Source organism: Oncorhynchus masou, chromosome 17, assembly GCF_036934945.1.
Source record: "Oncorhynchus masou masou isolate Uvic2021 chromosome 17, UVic_Omas_1.1, whole genome shotgun sequence".
Taxonomy (NCBI): domain Eukaryota; kingdom Metazoa; phylum Chordata; class Actinopteri; order Salmoniformes; family Salmonidae; genus Oncorhynchus; species Oncorhynchus masou.
Genome location: NC_088228.1, coordinates 661,059 through 679,563, shown reverse-complemented (window position 1 = coordinate 679,563; position 18,505 = coordinate 661,059). Strand labels below are relative to the sequence as shown.

The 18,505-nt window shown below is 45.0% G+C and overlaps 1 protein-coding gene across 1 annotated transcript in view; it reads left to right on the top strand.

The window, feature by feature from the left end:
• Positions 1-11,107, top strand: part of LOC135558295 (dual specificity calcium/calmodulin-dependent 3',5'-cyclic nucleotide phosphodiesterase 1A-like) — a 46,004-nt gene extending 34,897 nt beyond the window's left edge. The window contains exons 10-15 of the mRNA XM_064992018.1: positions 1,899-2,019; positions 5,670-5,751; positions 8,312-8,429; positions 9,020-9,195; positions 9,307-9,624; positions 10,129-11,107. Coding sequence (XP_064848090.1) covers positions 1,899-2,019; positions 5,670-5,751; positions 8,312-8,429; positions 9,020-9,195; positions 9,307-9,624; positions 10,129-10,145 — 832 coding nt within the window. The 3' untranslated portion in view covers positions 10,146-11,107. The remainder of the gene's footprint in view (positions 1-1,898; positions 2,020-5,669; positions 5,752-8,311; positions 8,430-9,019; positions 9,196-9,306; positions 9,625-10,128) is intronic.
• The last annotated feature ends 7,398 nt before the right edge of the window (positions 11,108-18,505 follow it).

Here is an 18,505-nt window from a genome sequence, read left to right as displayed (position 1 = left end):
TATTAGTTCCTGTCCTCTCCTCTGTCCTGAACCTCTATTAGTTCCTGTCCTCTCCTCTATTAGTTCCTGTCCTCTCCTCTGTCCTGATCCTCTATTAGTTCCTTTTCTCTCCTCTGTCCTGATCCTCTATTAGTTCCTGTCCTCTCCTCTGTCCTGAACCTCTATTAGTTCCTGTCCTCTCCTCTATTAGTTCCTGTCCTCTCCTCTGTTCTGATCCTCTATTAGTTCCTGCCCTCTCCTCTGTCCTGAACCTCTATTAGTTCCTGTCCTCTCCTCTATTAGTTCCTGTCCTCTCCTCTGTCCTGATCCTCTATTAGTTCCTGTCCTCTCCTCTGTCCTGATCCTCTATTAGTTCCTGTCCTCTCCTCTGTCCTGATCCTCTATTAGTTTCTGTCCTATCCTCTGTCCTGATCCTCTATTAGTTCCTGTGCTCTCCTCTGTCCTGACCCTCTATTAGTTCCTGTCCTCTCCTCTGTCCTGATCCTCTATTAGTTCCTGTCCTCTCCTCTGTCCTGATCCTCTATTAGTTCCTTTCCTCTCCTCTGTCAGCTCTGTCCTGATCCTCTATTAGTTCCTGTCCTCTCCTCTGTCCTGGTCCTCTATTAGTTCCTGACCTCTCCTCTGTCAGCACTGTCCTGATCCTCTATTAGTTCCTGTCCCCCCCTTGTCCTGATCCTCTATTAGATCCTGCCCTCTCCTCTGTCCTGATCCTCTATTAGTTCCTGTCCTCTCCTCTGTCACCACTGTCCTGATCCTCTATTAGTTCCTGTCCTCTCCTCTGTTCCTATCCTCTATTAGTTCCTGTCCTCTCCTCTGTCACCACTGTCCTGATCCTCTATTAGTTCCTGCCCTCTCCTCTGTCCTGATCCACTATTAGTTCCTGTCCTCTCATCTCTCCTGATCCTCTATTAGTTCATATCCTCTCCTCTGTCACCACTGTCCTGATCATCTATTAGTTCCTGTCCTCTCCTCTGTCACCACTGTCCTGATCATCTATTAGTTCCTGTCCTCTCCTCTGTCCTGATCCTCTATTTGTTCCTGTCCTCTCCTCTGTTCTGATCCTCTACTAGTTCCTGTCCTCTCCTCTGTCCTGATGCTCTATTAGTTCCTGTCCTCTCATCTCTCCTGATCTTCTATTAGTTCCTGACCTCTCCTCTCTCCTGAACCTCTATTATTTCCTGCTCTCTCCTCTGTCCTGATCCTCTATTAGTTCCTGTCCTCTCATCTCTACTGATCCTCTATTAGTTCCTTTCCTCTGTCACCACTGTCCTGATCCTCTATTAGTTCCTGCTGGGTCAGACTGATAGATACATGTTGAGTGAATTCTGACCTTGCCATTGTTACAACACATACAGACTGTCTGCTGAACTCTGACCTTGCCATTGTTGCAACACATACCGACTGTCTGCTGAACTCTGACCTTGTCATTGTTACAACACATACAGACTGTCTGCTGAACTCTGACCTGTCATTGTTACAACACATACAGACTGTCTGCTGAACTCTGACCTTGTCATTGTTACAACACATATAGACTGTCTGCTCAATTCTGACCTTGTTGTTGTTGCAACACATACCGACTGTCTGCTGAACTCTGACCTTGTCATTGTTACAACACATACAGACTGTCTGCTGAACTCTGACCTGTCATTGTTACAACACATACAGACTGTCTGCTGAACTCTGACCTTGTCGTTGTTACAACACATACAGACTGTCTGCTGAACTCTGACCTTGTCGTTGTTACAACACATACAGACTGTCTGCTGTGATGTCATGGATTTACCCTTTTATCTCTCTGTCTCCTTCTCCAGAATTGAGAAACCCAAAGTCCTGTCTCTACTGTTAACTATCTAACCGTGTGTGTGTGTGTGTGTATGTGTGTGTGTGTCCACCAGGATTGATAAACCCAAAGCCATGTCTTTGCTGCTCCATACAGCTGATATCAGCCACCCAGCAAAGACATGGGACCTGCACCACCGCTGGACAGCATCCCTTCTGGAGGAATTCTTCAGACAGGTAACCTCTGACCTCTAACCCTACACTACCGCTGGACAGCATCCCTTCTGGAGGAGTTCTTCAGACAGGTAACCTCTGACCTCTAACCCTACACCACCGCTGGACAGCATCCCTTCTGGAGGAGTTCTTCAGACAGGTAACCTCTGACCTCTAACCCTACACTACCGCTGGACAGCATCCCTTCTGGAGGAGTTCTTCAGACAGGTAACCTCTGACCTCTAACCCTACACTACCGCTGGACAGCATCCCTTCTGGAGGAGTTCTTCAGACAGGTAACCTCTGACCTCTAACCCTACACCACCGCTGGACAGCATCCCTTCTGGAGGAGTTCTTCAGACAGGTAACCTCTGACCTCTAATCTCTAACCCTACACCACCGTTGGACAGCATCCCTTCTGGAGGAGTTCTTCAGACAGCTAACCTTTGACCTCTAACCCTGCACCACCGCTGGACAGTATCCCTTCTGGAGGAGTTCTTCGGACAGGTAATCTCTGACCTCTAACCTCTGACCCTACACCACCGCTGGACAGCATCCCTTCTGGAGGAGTTCTTCAGACAGGTAACCTCTGACCTCTAACCCTACACCACCGCTGGACAGCATCCCTTCTGGAGGAGTTCTTCAGACAGCTAACCTCTGACCTCTGACCTCTTACCTTGCACCACCGCTGGACAGTATCCCTTCTGGAGGAGTTCTTCAGACAGGTAACCTCTGACCTCTAACCTCTAACCCTACACCACCGCTGGACAGCATCCCTTCTGGAGGAGTTCTTCAGACAGGTAACCTCTGACCTCTGACCCTATACCACCGCTGGACAGTATCCCTTCTGGAGGAGTTCTTCAGGCCGGTAACCTCTGACTTCTAACCCTTGACCTCTAATTATTCTGTGTTGACAGGACTTATAGGGTTCTAGTTTATTATGCTGTGTTGACAACACTTACAGGGTTATATCAAATCAAATCAAAGTTTATTTATCACGTGCGCCGAATACAACAGGTGTAAACCTTACAGTGAAATGCTGACTTACAGGCTCTAACCAATGGTGCAAAAAAAAAGGTATGTGTGTGTAGGTAAGTAAAGAAATAAAACAACAGTAAAAAGACATTTGAAAAAAGAGTAGCAAGGCCATATACAGACAACTGTTAGTCAGGCTGATTGAGGTAGTATGTACATGTAGATATGGTTAAAGTGACTATGCATATATGATAAACAGAGAGTAGCAGTAGCGTAAAAGAGGGGTTGGTGGGTGGCGGGACACAATGCAGATAGCCCGGTTAGCCAATGTGCGGGAGCACTGGTTGGTCGGGCCAATTTAGGTAGTATGTACATGAATGTATAGTTAAAGTGACTATGCATATAAGATAAACAGATAGTAGCAGCAGCGTAAAATAGGGGTTGGGAGGAGGCACACAATGCAAATAATCCGGGTAGCCATTTGATTACCTGTTCAGGAGTCTTATGGCTTGGGGGTAAAAACTGTTGAGAAGCCTTTTTGTCCTAGACTTGGCACTCCGGTACCGCTTGCCATGCAGTAGTAGAGAGAACAGTCTATGACTGGGGTGACTGGAGTCTTTGACAATTGTCAGGGCCTTCCTCTGACACCGGCTGGTGTAGAGGTCCTGGATGGCAGGCAGCTTAGCCCCAGTGATGTACTGGGCCGTACCCACTACCCTCTGAAGTGCATTGCAGTCAGAGGCCGAGCAGTTGCCGTACCAGGCAGTGATGCAACCGGTCAGAATTACATTTACATTTAAGTCATTTAGCAGACGCTCTTATCCAGAGCGACTTACAAATTGATGCTCTCGATGTTGCAGCTGTAGAACCTTTTAAAGATCTCAGGACCCAAGCCAAATCTTTTTAGTTTCCTGAGGGTGAATAGGCTTTGTCGTGCCCTCTTCACAACTGTCTTGGTGTGTTTGGACCAATGTAGTTTGTTATTGATGTGGACACCAAGGAATTTGAAGCTCTATTCCTGCTCCACTACAGCCCCGTCGATGAGAATGGGACGTGCTCGGTGCTCCTTTTCCTGTAGTCCACAATCAGCGGCCTGTCAGGAAGTCCAGGATCCAGTTGCAGAGGGAGGTGTTATAGTTCATTATGCTGTGTTGACAGGTCTTATAGCCTTATAGTATTATCAGATTTCTACTGGTCTAATGTCCATTGATCGTGTTTCTTGGCTCAAGCAAGTCTCTTGTTCTTATTGGTGTCCGTTGTGGTTTCTTTGCAGCAATTCAACCATGAAGGCCTGATTCATGCAGTCTCCTCTGAACAGTTGATGTTGAGATGTGTCTGTTACTTGAACTCTGTGAAGTATTTTTTGGGGTGCAAACTGAGGCTGGTAACTCTAATGAAATTATCCTCTGCAGCGGAGGTAACTCTGCGTCTTCCTTTCCTGTGGCGGTCCTCATGAGAGCCTGTTTCATCATAGCACTTGATGGTTTTTGCGACTGCACTTGAAGAAACGAATTGACTGACCTTAATGTCTTAAAGTAATGATGGACTGTTGTTTCTCTTTGCTTATTTGAGCTGTTCTTACCATAATATGGACTTGGTCTTTTGCCAAATAGGGCTATCTTATGTATATCACCCCTACCTAAACAACGCAACTGATTGGCTCAAATGCAACTTCTTTGGGATCGTTGTCCCTTCCACGGGACGGTTGAGCTAACTTAGACTAATGCGATTAGCATGAGGTTGAAATTAACAAGAACATTCCCAGGATATAGACATATCTGATATGGGCAGAAAGCTTAAATTCTTGTTAATCTAACTGCACTGTCCAATTTACAGTAGCTATTACAGTGAAAGAATACCATGCTATTGTTTGAGGAGAGTTCACAGTTTTGAACATGAAAAGTTATTAATAAACAAATTAGGCAAATTTGGGCAGTCTTGATAGAACATTTTGAACAGAAATGCAATGGTTCATTGGATCAGACTAAAACTCGGCACATACACTGCTGCCATCTAGTGGCCATATCTAAAATGCACCTGGGCTGGAATAATACATTATAGCCTTTGTCTTGCGTTTCAAAGATGATGGAACCAAAAAATACAATAATATGTTTTTTTTAATCTTTGTATTATCTTTTACCAGATCTCATGTGTTATATTCTACTACATTCCTTTCACATTTCCACAAACTCCAAAGTGCTTCCTTTCAAATGGTACCAAGAAAATGCTTATCCTTGCTTCAGGGCTACTGAGCTACAGGCAGTTAGATTTGGGTATGTCATTTTCGGCGAAAATTGAGAAAAAAAAGGTGCCGATCCTTAAGAGGTCTTAAGAAGTCACACCTCCATCCCCAGTATCTAGTCACACCTCCATCCCCAGTACCTGGTCACACCTCCATCCCCAGCACCTGGTGCCTGCTTTATTGTTTGCCACTTGGCTTTAGATTGTACCAATGTGTTTTTCTCTGTCATCCATAGTATTTCAATTTTTTGATAATAAATTATTATATTTTTCCATTGTGTTAATGATGGTGAATTGATTGATTTTCATGTTTTTATGTTTTTTTCAAGATCAGTGTTGAGTAGAGAATCTTCCAGTCCATTGGGTGTCTCACTACACTCCCATATGCCATGTCTTGATTGGGTTATTGACGGTGTGATGTAATCATGTTGATCATGTGATGTGCTGTGTGTCTCCAGGGCGATAAGGAGGCGGAGCTAGGACTGCCCTTCTCTCCTCTGTGTGACCGCAAGTCAACCATGGTGGCCCAGTCCCAGATAGGTGAGTTATATAACCTCAACCCTGACAACAAGTCAACCATGGTGGCCCAGTCCCAGATAGGTGAGTTATATAACCTCAACCCTGACAACAAGTCAACCATGGTGGCCCAGTCCCAGACAGGTGAGTTATATAACCTCAACCCTGACAACAAGTCAACCATGGTGGCCCAGTCCCAGATAGGTGAGTTATATAACCTCAACCCTGACAACAAGTCAACCATGGTGGCCCAGTCCCAGATAGGTGAGTAATATAACCTCAACCCTGACAACAAGTCAACCATGGTGGCCCAGTCCCAGATAGGTGAGTTATATAACCTCAACCCTGACAACAAGTCAACCATGGTGGCCCAGTCCCAGATAGGTGAGTTATATAACCTCAACCCTGACAACAAGTCAACCATGGTGGCCCAGTCCCAGATAGGTGAGTTATATAACCTCAACCCTGACAACAAGTCAACCATGGTGGCCCAGTCCCAGATAGGTGAGTTATATAACCTCAACCCTGACAACAAGTCAACCATGGTGGCCCAGTCCCAGATAGGTGAGTTATATAACCTCAACCCTGACAACAAGTCAACCATGGTGGCCCAGTCCCAGATAGGTGAGTTATATAACCTCAACCCTGACAACAAGTCAACCATGGTGGCCCAGTCCCAGATAGGTGAGTTATATAACCTCAACCCTGACAACAAGTCAACCATGGTGGCCCAGTCCCAGATAGGTGAGTTATATAACCTCAACCCTGACAACAAGTCAACCATGGTGGCCCAGTCCCAGATAGGTGAGTTATATAACCTCAACCCTGACAACAAGTCAACCATGGTGGCCCAGTCCCAGATAGGTGAGTTATATAACCTCAACCCTGACAACAAGTCAACCATGGTGGCCCAGTCCCAGATAGGTGAGTTATATAACCTCAACCCTGACAACAAGTCAACCATGGTGGCCCAGTCCCAGATAGGTGAGTTATATAACCTCAACCCTGACAACAAGTCAACCATGGTGGCCCAGTCCCAGATAGGTGAGTTATATAACCTCAACCCTGACAACAAGTCAAGTCCCATGGTGTTATATAACCTCAACCCTGACAACAAGTCAACCATGGTGGCCCAGTCCCAGATAGGTGAGTTATATAACCTCAACCCTGACAACAAGTCAACCATGGTGGCCCAGTCCCAGATAGGTGAGTTATATAACCTCAACCCTGACAACAAGTCAACCATGGTGGCCCAGTCCCAGATAGGTGAGTTATATAACCTCAACCCTGACAACAAGTCAACCATGGTGGCCCAGTCCCAGATAGGTGAGTTATATAACCTCAACCCTGACAACAAGTCAACCATGGTGGCCCAGTCCCAGATAGGTGAGTTATATAACCTCAACCCTGACAACAAGTCAACCATGGTGGCCCAGTCCCAGATAGGTGAGTTATATAACCTCAACCCTGACAACAAGTCAACCATGGTGGCCCAGTCCCAGATAGGTGAGTTATATAACCTCAACCCTGACAACAAGTCAACCATGGTGGCCCAGTCCCAGATAGGTGAGTTATATAACCTCAACCCTGACAACAAGTCAACCATGGTGGCCCAGTCCCAGATAGGTGAGTTATATAACCTCAACCCTGACAACAAGTCAACCATGGTGGCCCAGTCCCAGATAGGTGAGTTATATAACCTCAACCCTGACAACAAGTCAACCATGGTGGCCCAGTCCCAGATAGGTGAGTTACATAACCTCAACCCTGACATATGTGATACATTTCCATGAACAGTAAAGTAAGTATCATACATTGTGATATACAGTCCGTTTGGAAAGTATTCAGACCCCTTCCATTTTTCCATATTTTGTTACTTTACAGCCTAATTCTAAAATGGATTTTAAAAAGAGACACACAATACCCCATAAACAGGTTTTTAGAAGCATGGCTTTGTGTCTGTGGTTGCACCTTTAAAATGCAGAGAACCACTCGTCTCTAGACAAAACCCAATTTAATCTGCAAAAAAACTTTTGTCACAAAAAAATAGATGTTTACATACACCTTAACTGAATACAGCGTACTGGCGGCAGGGAGGTCAGGCACAGGAGAGCAAAAACTGGGTTTTACAATGGAGCAGTTTAACACATAAAACCACCGGCATCCAGAACAAACAGTCAAATGGGTACAAAACCCGTTGCACACCAGCTAAACGTGCACATGCACTTACAATAAACATTTACGGGCAAGGACATGGGGGGAACAGAAGGTTAAATACACAACATGTAATGAGGGAATTGGAACCAGGTGTGAGGAAGACAAGACAAAACAAATGGAAAATGAAAAGTGTGATGAGAGAGTCCCATGTGCCTTGGTTGGTAAAGCATGGCTTTTGCAACGCCAGTATTGTGGGTTCGATTCCCACAGGGGGACAGGTACGCTCTGCAAAAATAAAAATACAAGTCATTACCAGTAAATAAATGAATAGGGAAATGTTAGTTGTGCTGTAGAATTGTTTATCCCATCAAGGTGTGCCACGGATAAAACACGGTTGATAACCACTGGCCCCTCTATGTGTCTCCAGGGTTTATAGACTTCATTGTGGTTCCAACCTTCACCGTGTTGACAGAAATGACGGAGAAGATTGTCATTCCGCTCATCAACGAGGCATCACTCAGCCTGGCAGGGTTCAGGCGCTCTAGGTACCACAATTCCTGCTTCTACTTCCTGGTACCGGCTTCTACTTCCTGTTTCTCCTGTAGGAAAAGAGCGCATCGCCAACACAGTGTATCTTCTGGACCTATCAGTGTGTGGCAGTGGGTCCAGGAGATGATGCAGTCATCCGGCTCCAAGGACTGTGAGAAAGTCAAAATGAGTTTCAGGGCCTGTGAAGGATTGCACTGTTATTCCCTGTTATACCCTCTTATACACTGTTACACCCGCTGTGTGGTTGAGTCTGTGGAGGATTAAACACTGCTGTTATCCCAAACACAGGCCTCCACTCCGTGCTTTAAGCGAGAGTTGGCAACTTCACAGTCTACATCCTGTCAACCCTGTAGAAACTATCTCTCCTCTAGTGGTCCAGTCTCAGTTAACTATAAGTCTTCTCCCTGTCAACCATGTAGATACCTTTTTCTTTTTACTCCTCTCCTCTCCTCTCCTCTCCTCTCCTCTCCTCTCCTCTCCTCTCCTCTCCTCTCCTCTCCTCTCCTCTCCTCTCCTCTCCTCTCCTCTCCTCTCCTCTCCTCTCCTCTCCCCTCCCCTCCCCTCCCTCCTCCTCTCCTCTCTCCAGTCTAAACAGTATTAGCTGTGAGGATGCTAAGCGTGGTAGTGTTAAAAGTACCGGGTCAGAGGGCAGTGCTACTGGACATTTTTCTCTACTGGCTGTGGACCTGAAGAACTTCAAGGCTCTGTGGAACGAAGAGGTTTATCAGAACAGAGAGAGATGGAAGACACAGGCCACTAAAGGTGTCTTGTCTGTAGTTTTATCGATCGACCAATCAATCAACCAACCAACCAATCAATATCCCTTGACACTTTTGTGTGTGTGCATGTGTGTGTGTATGTGTGTTCCTCCAGAGACACAGGAGAAGGCCAGAAGGGAGGCTGAGGAGGAGAGAGTGCTGCAGGAAGACACTATGGAACCCCAGGAGAGAGAAATTGAAACAGAGCTGGGAGATACAGAGTCACAGGAGGGAGAGGGAGAGGAAGAGGGAGAGGAAGAAGAGGTGGAGGGAGTGGGAGAAGAGGAGAGTGAAGTGCCAGAGGAGCTCAACTTACGTCAGGACAAATGCACAGAGAAGACCGAAGAGAGAGATGGAGTGAGGACAGGAGAGAGTGATGGAGTGAGGACACAGACTGGAAGTGCAGCAGACACCAGCCCACCATTACAGAAGTGTAGGTGTCATTATACTGTATATTAAACAGGTTTTTCAGGGAACATTTTCTCTTTTGTCAGAGGGGGCGGAGTCTCCACAGAGTGACCAAAACACCTGAAGGTAAGAGACAGCCAACCTCTACCGACAGGTAACATGAAGGTAAGAGACACCAACCTCTACTGACAGGTAACATGAAGGTAAGAGACACCAACCTCTACTGACAGGTAACATGAAGGTAAGAGACAGCCAACCTCTACCGACAGGTAACATGAAGGTAAGAGACAGCCAACCTCTACTGACAGGTAACATGAAGGTAAGAGACACTGACCTCTACTGACAGGTAACATGAAGGTAAGAGACACCAACCTCTACTGACAGGTAACATGAAGGTAAGAGACACTGACCTCTACTGACAGGTAACATGAAGGTAAGAGACACCAACCTCTACTGACAGGTAACATGAAGGTAAGAGACACCAACCTCTACTGACAGGTAACATGAAGTTCTATGTTGTTTCCCTCAGCGGTAGATCTGCACTAGGATCAAGCAGCAGACCAGGAGGCTGAAGCTCTAACGCTCTCTACTGGACAGAGACTATTACATGTCATCCCTCCATCCTCCATCCGCTGTTTCTTATCATATGTAGAGTACGTAAGAGCCAACCTCAACTTTATACATGAGAGCTCTTTGAAGCAATGAGGAAAAATCAGAACTTCAGATCTTGAGAACTTACTGAATTGACTGAATTGACATGTAATGGAACCCAACCCTGTTGCTTATTGCTGGGTATTTGAGCCAAACCCTTCCTTTCCTATGTTGTGATTGACATTGTTTTTGTTTGTACAGTTGAGGTGCATTATGGGTAAAGAGCCTTCACAGACTCTTCAATCCACCGACACCCCCAACTGGATGTATCTACAGTTGAAGTCGGAAGTTTACATACACCTTAGCCAAATACATTTTAACTCAGTTTTTCACAATTCCTGACATTTAATCGTGAAAATTCCCCGTCTTAGGTCAGTTGGGATCACCACTATATTTTAAGAATGTGAAATGTCAGAATAATAGTAGAGAGAATGATTTATTTCAGCTTTTATTTATTTAATCTCATTCCCAGTGGGTCAGACGTTCACTTGCACTCGATCAGTATTTGGTAGCATTGCCTTTAAATTGTTTAACTTGGGTCAAACGATTTGGGTAGCCTTGCGCAAGCTTCCCACAATAAATTGGGTGAACTTTGGCCCATTCCTCCTGACAGAGCTGGTGTAACTGAGTCAGGTTTGTAGTCCTCCTTGCTCGCACACACTTTTTCAGTTCTGCACACACATTTTTTATGAGATTGAGGTCAGGGCTTTGTGATGGCCACTCCAATACATTGACTTTGTTGTCCTTAAAGCCTTTTTGCCACAACTTTGGAAGTATGCTTGGGGTCATTGTCCATTTGGAAGACCCATTTGCGACCAAGCTTTAACTTCCTGACTGATGTCTTGAGATGTTGCTTCAATATAGCCACATCATTTTCCGCCTCATGATGCCATCTATTTTGTGAAGTGCACCAGTCCCTTCTGCAGAAAAGTACCCCCACAACATGATGCTGCCACCCCCTTGCTTACGGTTGTTTCATCAGACCAGAAGACATTTCTCCAAAAAGTACAATATTTTTCCCCATGTGCAGTTGAAAACTGTAGTCTGGCTTTTTTATGGCGTTTTTGGAGCAGTGGCTTCTCCCTTGCTGAGCAGCCTTTCAGGTTATGTCGATGTAGGACTCGTTTTACTCTGGATATATTTACTTTTGAACCTGTTTCATCCAGGATCTTCACAAGGTCCTTTGCTGTTGTTCTGGGATTGATTTGCACTTTTCACACCAAAGTACGCTCATCTCTAGGGGATCGAACGCGTTTCCCTCCTGAGCGGTATGACGGCTGCGTGGTCCCATGGTGTTTATACTTGCATACTATTGTTTGTACATATGAACGTGGTACCTTCAGGCATTTGGATATTGCTCCCAAGGATGAACCAGACTTGGCTGATTTATTTTGATTTTCCTATGATGTCAAGCAAGGAGGCACTGAGTTTGAAGGTAGGCCTTGAAATGCATCCACAGGTACAAATGATGTAAATTACCTATCAGAAGTTTCTAAAGCCATGACATCATTTTCTGGAATTTTCCAAGCTGTTTAAAGGCACAGTCAACTTAGTGTATGTAAACTTCTGACCCACTGGAATTGTGATACAGTGAATTATAAGTGAAATAATCTGTCTGTAAACGATTGTTGGAAATATTACTTGCGTCATGCATAAAGTAGAAGTCCTAATAAACTTGCCAAAACTATAGTTTGTTAACAAGACATTTGTGGAGTTGTTGAAAAATGAGTTTTAATGACAACAACCTAAATTTATGTAAACTTCACCCTTGAACTGTATGTGTTAATTACATAACTGTAACTCACCTGGAATACTCCTCTAGACCTTTAGCGCCTGTCACAGCCGTTAACCTCACCTTCTGTTAGGAACAGCGTCAGCCAAGCTTGTGCGACTGACACTAAGTCACCCTTATTCCTGTACTGACTAGACTAGCCTGGGGGACTGACACTAAGTCACCTTTATACCTGTACCTAAATAGACTAGCCTGGGGAACCGACACTAAGTCACCTTTATACCTGTACCTAAATAGACTAGCCTGGGGGACTGACACTAAGTCACCTTTATACCTGTACCTAAATAGACTAGCCTGGGGAACCGACACTAAGTCACCTTTATACCTGTACCTAAATAGACTAGCCTGGGGGACTGACACTAAGTCACCTTTATACCTGTACCTAAATAGACTAGCCTGGGGGACCGACACTAAGTCACCTTTATACCTGTACTGACTAGACTAGCCTGGGGGACCGACACTAAGTCACCTTTATACCTGTACCTAAATAGACTAGCCTGGGGAACCGACACTAAGTCACCTTTATACCTGTACCTAAATAGACTAGCCTGGGGGACTGACGCTAAGTCACCTTTATACCTGTACCTAAATAGACTAGCCTGGGGAACCGACACTAAGTCACCTTTATACCTGTACCTAAATAGACTAGCCTGGGGGACTGACACTAAGTCACCTTCATACCTGTACCTAAATAGACTAGCCTGGGGGACTGACACTAAGTCACCTTTATACCTGTACCTAAATAGACTAGCCTGGGGGACTGACGCTAAGTCACCTTTATACCTGTACCTAAATAGACTAGCCTGGGGAACCGACGCTAAGTCACCTTTATACCTGTACCTAAATAGACTAGCCTGGGGGACTGACACTAAGTCACCTTTATACCTGTACCTAAATAGACTAGCCTGGGGAACCGACACTAAGTCACCTTTATACCTGTACTGACTAGACTAGCCTGGGGGACCGACGCTAAGTCACCTTTATACCTGTACCTAAATAGACTAGCCTGGGGGACTGACGCTAAGTCACCTTTATACCTGTACTGACTAGACTAGCCTGGGGGACCGACACTAAGTCACCTTTATACCTGTACTGACTAGACTAGCCTGGGGAACCGACGCTAAGTCACCTTTATACCTGTACCTAAATAGACTAGCCTGGGGGACCGACACTAAGTCACCTTTATACCTGTACCTAAATAGACTAGCCTGGGGGACTGACGCTAAGTCACCTTTATACCTGTACCTAAATAGACTAGCCTGGGGGACTGACGCTAAGTCACCTTTATACCTGTACCTAAATAGACTAGCCTGGGGAACCAACACTAAGTCACCTTTATACCTGTACCTAAATAGACTAGCCTGGGGAACCGACACTAAGTCACCTTTATACCTGTACTGACTAGACTAGCCTGGGGGACCGACACTAAGTCACCTTTATACCTGTACTGACTAGACTAGCCTGGGGGACCGACACTAAGTCACCTTTATACCTGTACCTAAATAGACTAGCCTGGGGGACCGACACTAAGTCACCTTTATACCTGTACCTAGATAGACTAGCCTGGGGGACCGACACTAAGTCACCTTTATACCTGTACTGACTAGACTAGCCTGGGGAACCGACACTAAGTCACCTTTATACCTGTACCTAAATAGACTAGCCTGGGGGACTGACACTAAGTCACCTTTATACCTGTACCTAAATAGACTAGCCTGGGGAACCGACACTAAGTCACCTTTATACCTGTACCTAAATAGACTAGCCTGGGGGACCGACACTAAGTCACCTTTATACCTGTACCTAAATAGACTAGCCTGGGGGACCGACACTAAGTCACCTTTATACCTGTACTGACTAGACTAGCCTGGGGGACCGACACTAAGTCACCTTTATACCTGTACCTAAATAGACTAGCCTGGGGGACTGACACTAAGTCACCTTCATACCTGTACCTAAATAGACTAGCCTGGGGGACTGACACTAAGTCACCTTCATACCTGTACCTAAATAGACTAGCCTGGGGGACTGACACTAAGTCACCTTTATACCTGTACCTAAATAGACTAGCCTGGGGGACTGACGCTAAGTCACCTTTATACCTGTACCTAAATAGACTAGCCTGGGGGACTGACGCTAAGTCACCTTTATACCTGTACCTAAATAGACTAGCCTGGGGGACCGACACTAAGTCACCTTTATACCTGTACCTAAATAGACTAGCCTGGGGGACCGACACTAAGTCACCTTTATACCTGTACCTAAATAGACTAGCCTGGGGAACCGACACTAAGTCACCTTTATGTACCTGACTAGCCCCGGGCGACCAACGCTAAGTCAGCTGTACTTGACTAGACTAGCCCGGGCGACCAACGCAAAGTCACCTGTACCTGACTAGCCTATTCCAGGCGACCAACGCTAAGTCACCTGTACTTGACTAGACTAGCCCGGGCGACCAACGCAAAGTCACCTGTACCTGACTAGACTATTCCAGGCGACCAATGCTAAGTCACCTGTACCTGACTAGACTAGCCCGGGCGACCAACGCCAAGTCACCTGTACCTGACTAGCCTATTCCAGGCGACCAACGCCAAGTCACCTGTACCTGACTAGCCTATTCCAGGCGACCAACGCTAAGTCACCTGTACTTGACTAGACTAGCCCGGGCGACCAACGCAAAGTCACCTGTACCTGACTAGGCTATTCCGGGCGACCAATGCTAAGTCACCTGTACCTGACTAGACTAGCCCGGGCGACCAATGCTAAGTCACCTGTACCTGACTAGACTAGCCCGGGCTACCAACGCTAAGTCACCTGTACCTGACTAGACTAGCCCGGGCGACCAACGCTAAGTCACCTGTACCTGACTAGACTAGCCCGGGCGACCAACGCTAAGTCACTTGTACCTGACTAGACTAGCCCGGGCGACCAACGCTAAGTCACCTGTACTTGACTAGACTAGCCCGGGCGACCAACGCTAAGTCACCTGTACCTGACTAGACTATTCCGGGCGACCAATGCTAAGTCACCTGTACCTGACTAGACTAGCCCGGGCGACCAACGCCAAGTCACCTGTACCTGACTAGCCTATTCCAGGCGACCAACGCCAAGTCACCTGTACCTGACTAGCCTATTCCAGGCGACCAACGCTAAGTCACCTGTACCTGACTAGACTAGCCCGGGCTACCAACGCTAAGTCACCTGTACCTGACTAGACTAGCCCGGGCGACCAGCGCTAAGTCACCTGTACCTGACTAGACTAGCCCGGGGCGACCAACGCTAAGTCACCTGTACCTGACTAGACTTGCCCGGGCGACCAACGCTAAGTCACCTGTACCTGACTAGACTAGCCCGGGCGACCAACGCTAAGTCACCTGTACCTGACTAGACTAGGGTTAGAGACTATTTTTTGAAACAAATCAGATCAAATATGTCTATCCACTGTTCATATATAGAAGATTCTGTTTTGCATTTGATCTGATCCTTTACCTTTATATAACACCATAAACCTTTCTTTGTGATGCAAATTTAAACATGTTTATACTGAGGTAGTTATTTCTGGTGATCCTGTGTGTCATTCCAGGCTTAGCTGTACTGACGTTAAGTCACCTTTATACCTGACCTGACTGGACTCGTTGTTCCTGTGTGTCATTCAGAGTTTAGCTGTACTAAAATGTATTATTCTGGACATCCATATCTTTCTCTCTCCTTTCTTCTTATAGCTTTAATTTGGGACACAGGTCATTGTTAATTGCCTAGTACTGTTCATTAAGGCACATTTTAAACAAACAACAACATTGTAATAATGTTGGGTGCCATTATTACAATGTTGTTGTTTGTTTAAAATGTGCCTTAATGAACAGTACTAGGCAAATAACAATGACTTGTGTCCCAAATGGCACCCTATTGTCTATGGGCCATGGACAAAATTAGTGCACTATATATAGAGAATAAGATGCCATTGAGACATGGCCAGTTGTAACTTGGCTGTTTTTAAAACTATAAGACACCCCATATAGAATATGATCTATAAGTGACTACTGTCTATTATTATAATAATATAATGATATTGAACTTCTGCCAAGCTGTATATGTGGAGATATCATATGATAGGAGAAATGCTTTGGGCATTTATTTAGCATTTAATGATTCATGATTTGATGTTCTCCCTCTGAAGACAGTAAGATGTGTTAGACCTCTATCTGTGCTTTCACATATAATATCCCACGGAATACTACAGCTTAGTAAATATAGATGTTCTGATTAGCATAATTAGCTATATATCTTATCATGTTTATAATCTAAACGGGATTCATATGATTGTTGCATTATTCCTATAATGATTTAGTTTATTAGCTACACATGGATCTATGTTTAAATCTAGCAGGGTAATGCAGTCAGTGGTTAGTTACCAACATATTGAATGTGTGCCTATACTCTATACCACATAAGAAAAACAAGCCACAACAAGCCACATTCAACAAGCCACATTAAACAAGGCACAACAAGCCACATTCAACAAGCCACAACGAGCCACATTCAACAAGCCACAACAAGCCACATTCAACAAGCCACATTAAACAAGCCACAACAAGCCACATTCAACAAGCCACAACAAGCCACATTCAACAAGCCACAACAAGCCACATTAAACAAGCCACAACAAGCCACATTCAACAAGCCACAACAAGCCACATTAAACAAGCCACAAAAAGCCACATTCAACAAGCCACAACAAGCCACAGTAAACAAGCCACAACAAGCCACATTCAACAAGCCACAACAAGCCACATTCAACAAGCCACAACAAGCCACATTCAACAAGCCACAACAAGCCACATTAAACAAGCCACAAAAAGCCACATTCAACAAGCCACAACAAGCCACATTCAACAAGCCACATTAAACAAGCCACAACAAGCCACATTCAACAAGCCACAACAAGCCACATTCAACAAGCCACAACAAGCCACAACAAGCCACAGTAAACAAGCCACAACAAGCCACAACAAGCCACATTAAACAAGCCACAACAAGCCACATTCAACAAGCCACAACAAGCCACATTAAACAAGACACAAAAAGCCACATTCAACAAGCCACAACAAGCCACATTAAACAAGCCACAAAAAGCCACATTCAACAAGCCACAACAAGCCACAGTAAACAAGCCACAACAAGCCACATTCAACAAGCCACAACAAGCCACATTCAACAAGCCACAACAAGCCACATTCAACAAGACACAACAAGCCACATTAAACAAGCCACAAAAAGCCACATTCAACAAGCCACAACAAGCCACATTCAACAAGCCACAACAAGCCACATTAAACAAGCCACAACAAGCTACATTAAACAAGCCACAACAAGCCACATTCAACAAGCCACAACAAGCCACATTAAACAAGCCACAACAAGCCACATTCAACAAGCCACAACAAGCCACATTCAACAAGCCAAAACAAGCCACATTCAACAAGCCACAACAAGCCACATTCAACAAGCCACAACAAGCCACATTCAACAAGCCACAACAAGCCACATTCAACAGGCCACAACAAGCCACATTAAACAAGCCACAACAAGCCACATTAAACAAGCCACAACAAGCCACATTCAACAAGCCACAACAAGCCACATTCAACAAGCCACAACAAGCCACATTCAACAAGCCACAACAAGCCACATTCAACAAGCCACAACAAGCCACATTAAACAAGCCACAACAAGCCACAACAAGCCACATTCAACAAGCCACAACAAGCCACATTCAACAGGCCACAACAAGCCACATTCAACAGGCCACATAAGATACAGAGATGTTATCACCGACGGGGTTTGTGATGGCCGTCTAAATGTCTTAGACTTCACTCTCTTCAATCAAAGTCAACTGGGTTAAAAGGTACATAAAAAGTCCTCATTGTTTCTGGAATATTATACCTCACTTAGTTTTTCAGAAGCTTGAAGGGCTTCATTTTTTACTACAATGCCCGTATATTGTGGGCAAACTTCCTGTGGAATTGGCGGCTTTTCACAAGCAGGCTTTAATGTGCTGGGCTTTGTTGTATAAACACAACATTTCACCTCATAATGAAATAGAAACAAGATGTTATTTAACCATAAATGGTTCTCTAAAAACATTTTCCTTGTCAGCCAATTAGTTAATATTAGTGGGAATCTATTTACACGGAGAGAATTTATGGAAAGATACGACTTTGAGGTTTCAAGCAAGGAATATGACAGTTATTAAAGCTATATCTAATGGGATAAAAACATTACTACAGAATAATGCATATTTTGGAATATCTCTTATTGTAAGCGATATCCAGGTGAATGGCATAGGTTTACTAGATAAGAAATTCAACAATTGTTTATTAAGGGATATTTTCTACAGGATGTCTATTCCCTCTTTGATATTTTGTTGGGATTCATTGTTTGATGTAAACTGACGTAGTGCTTG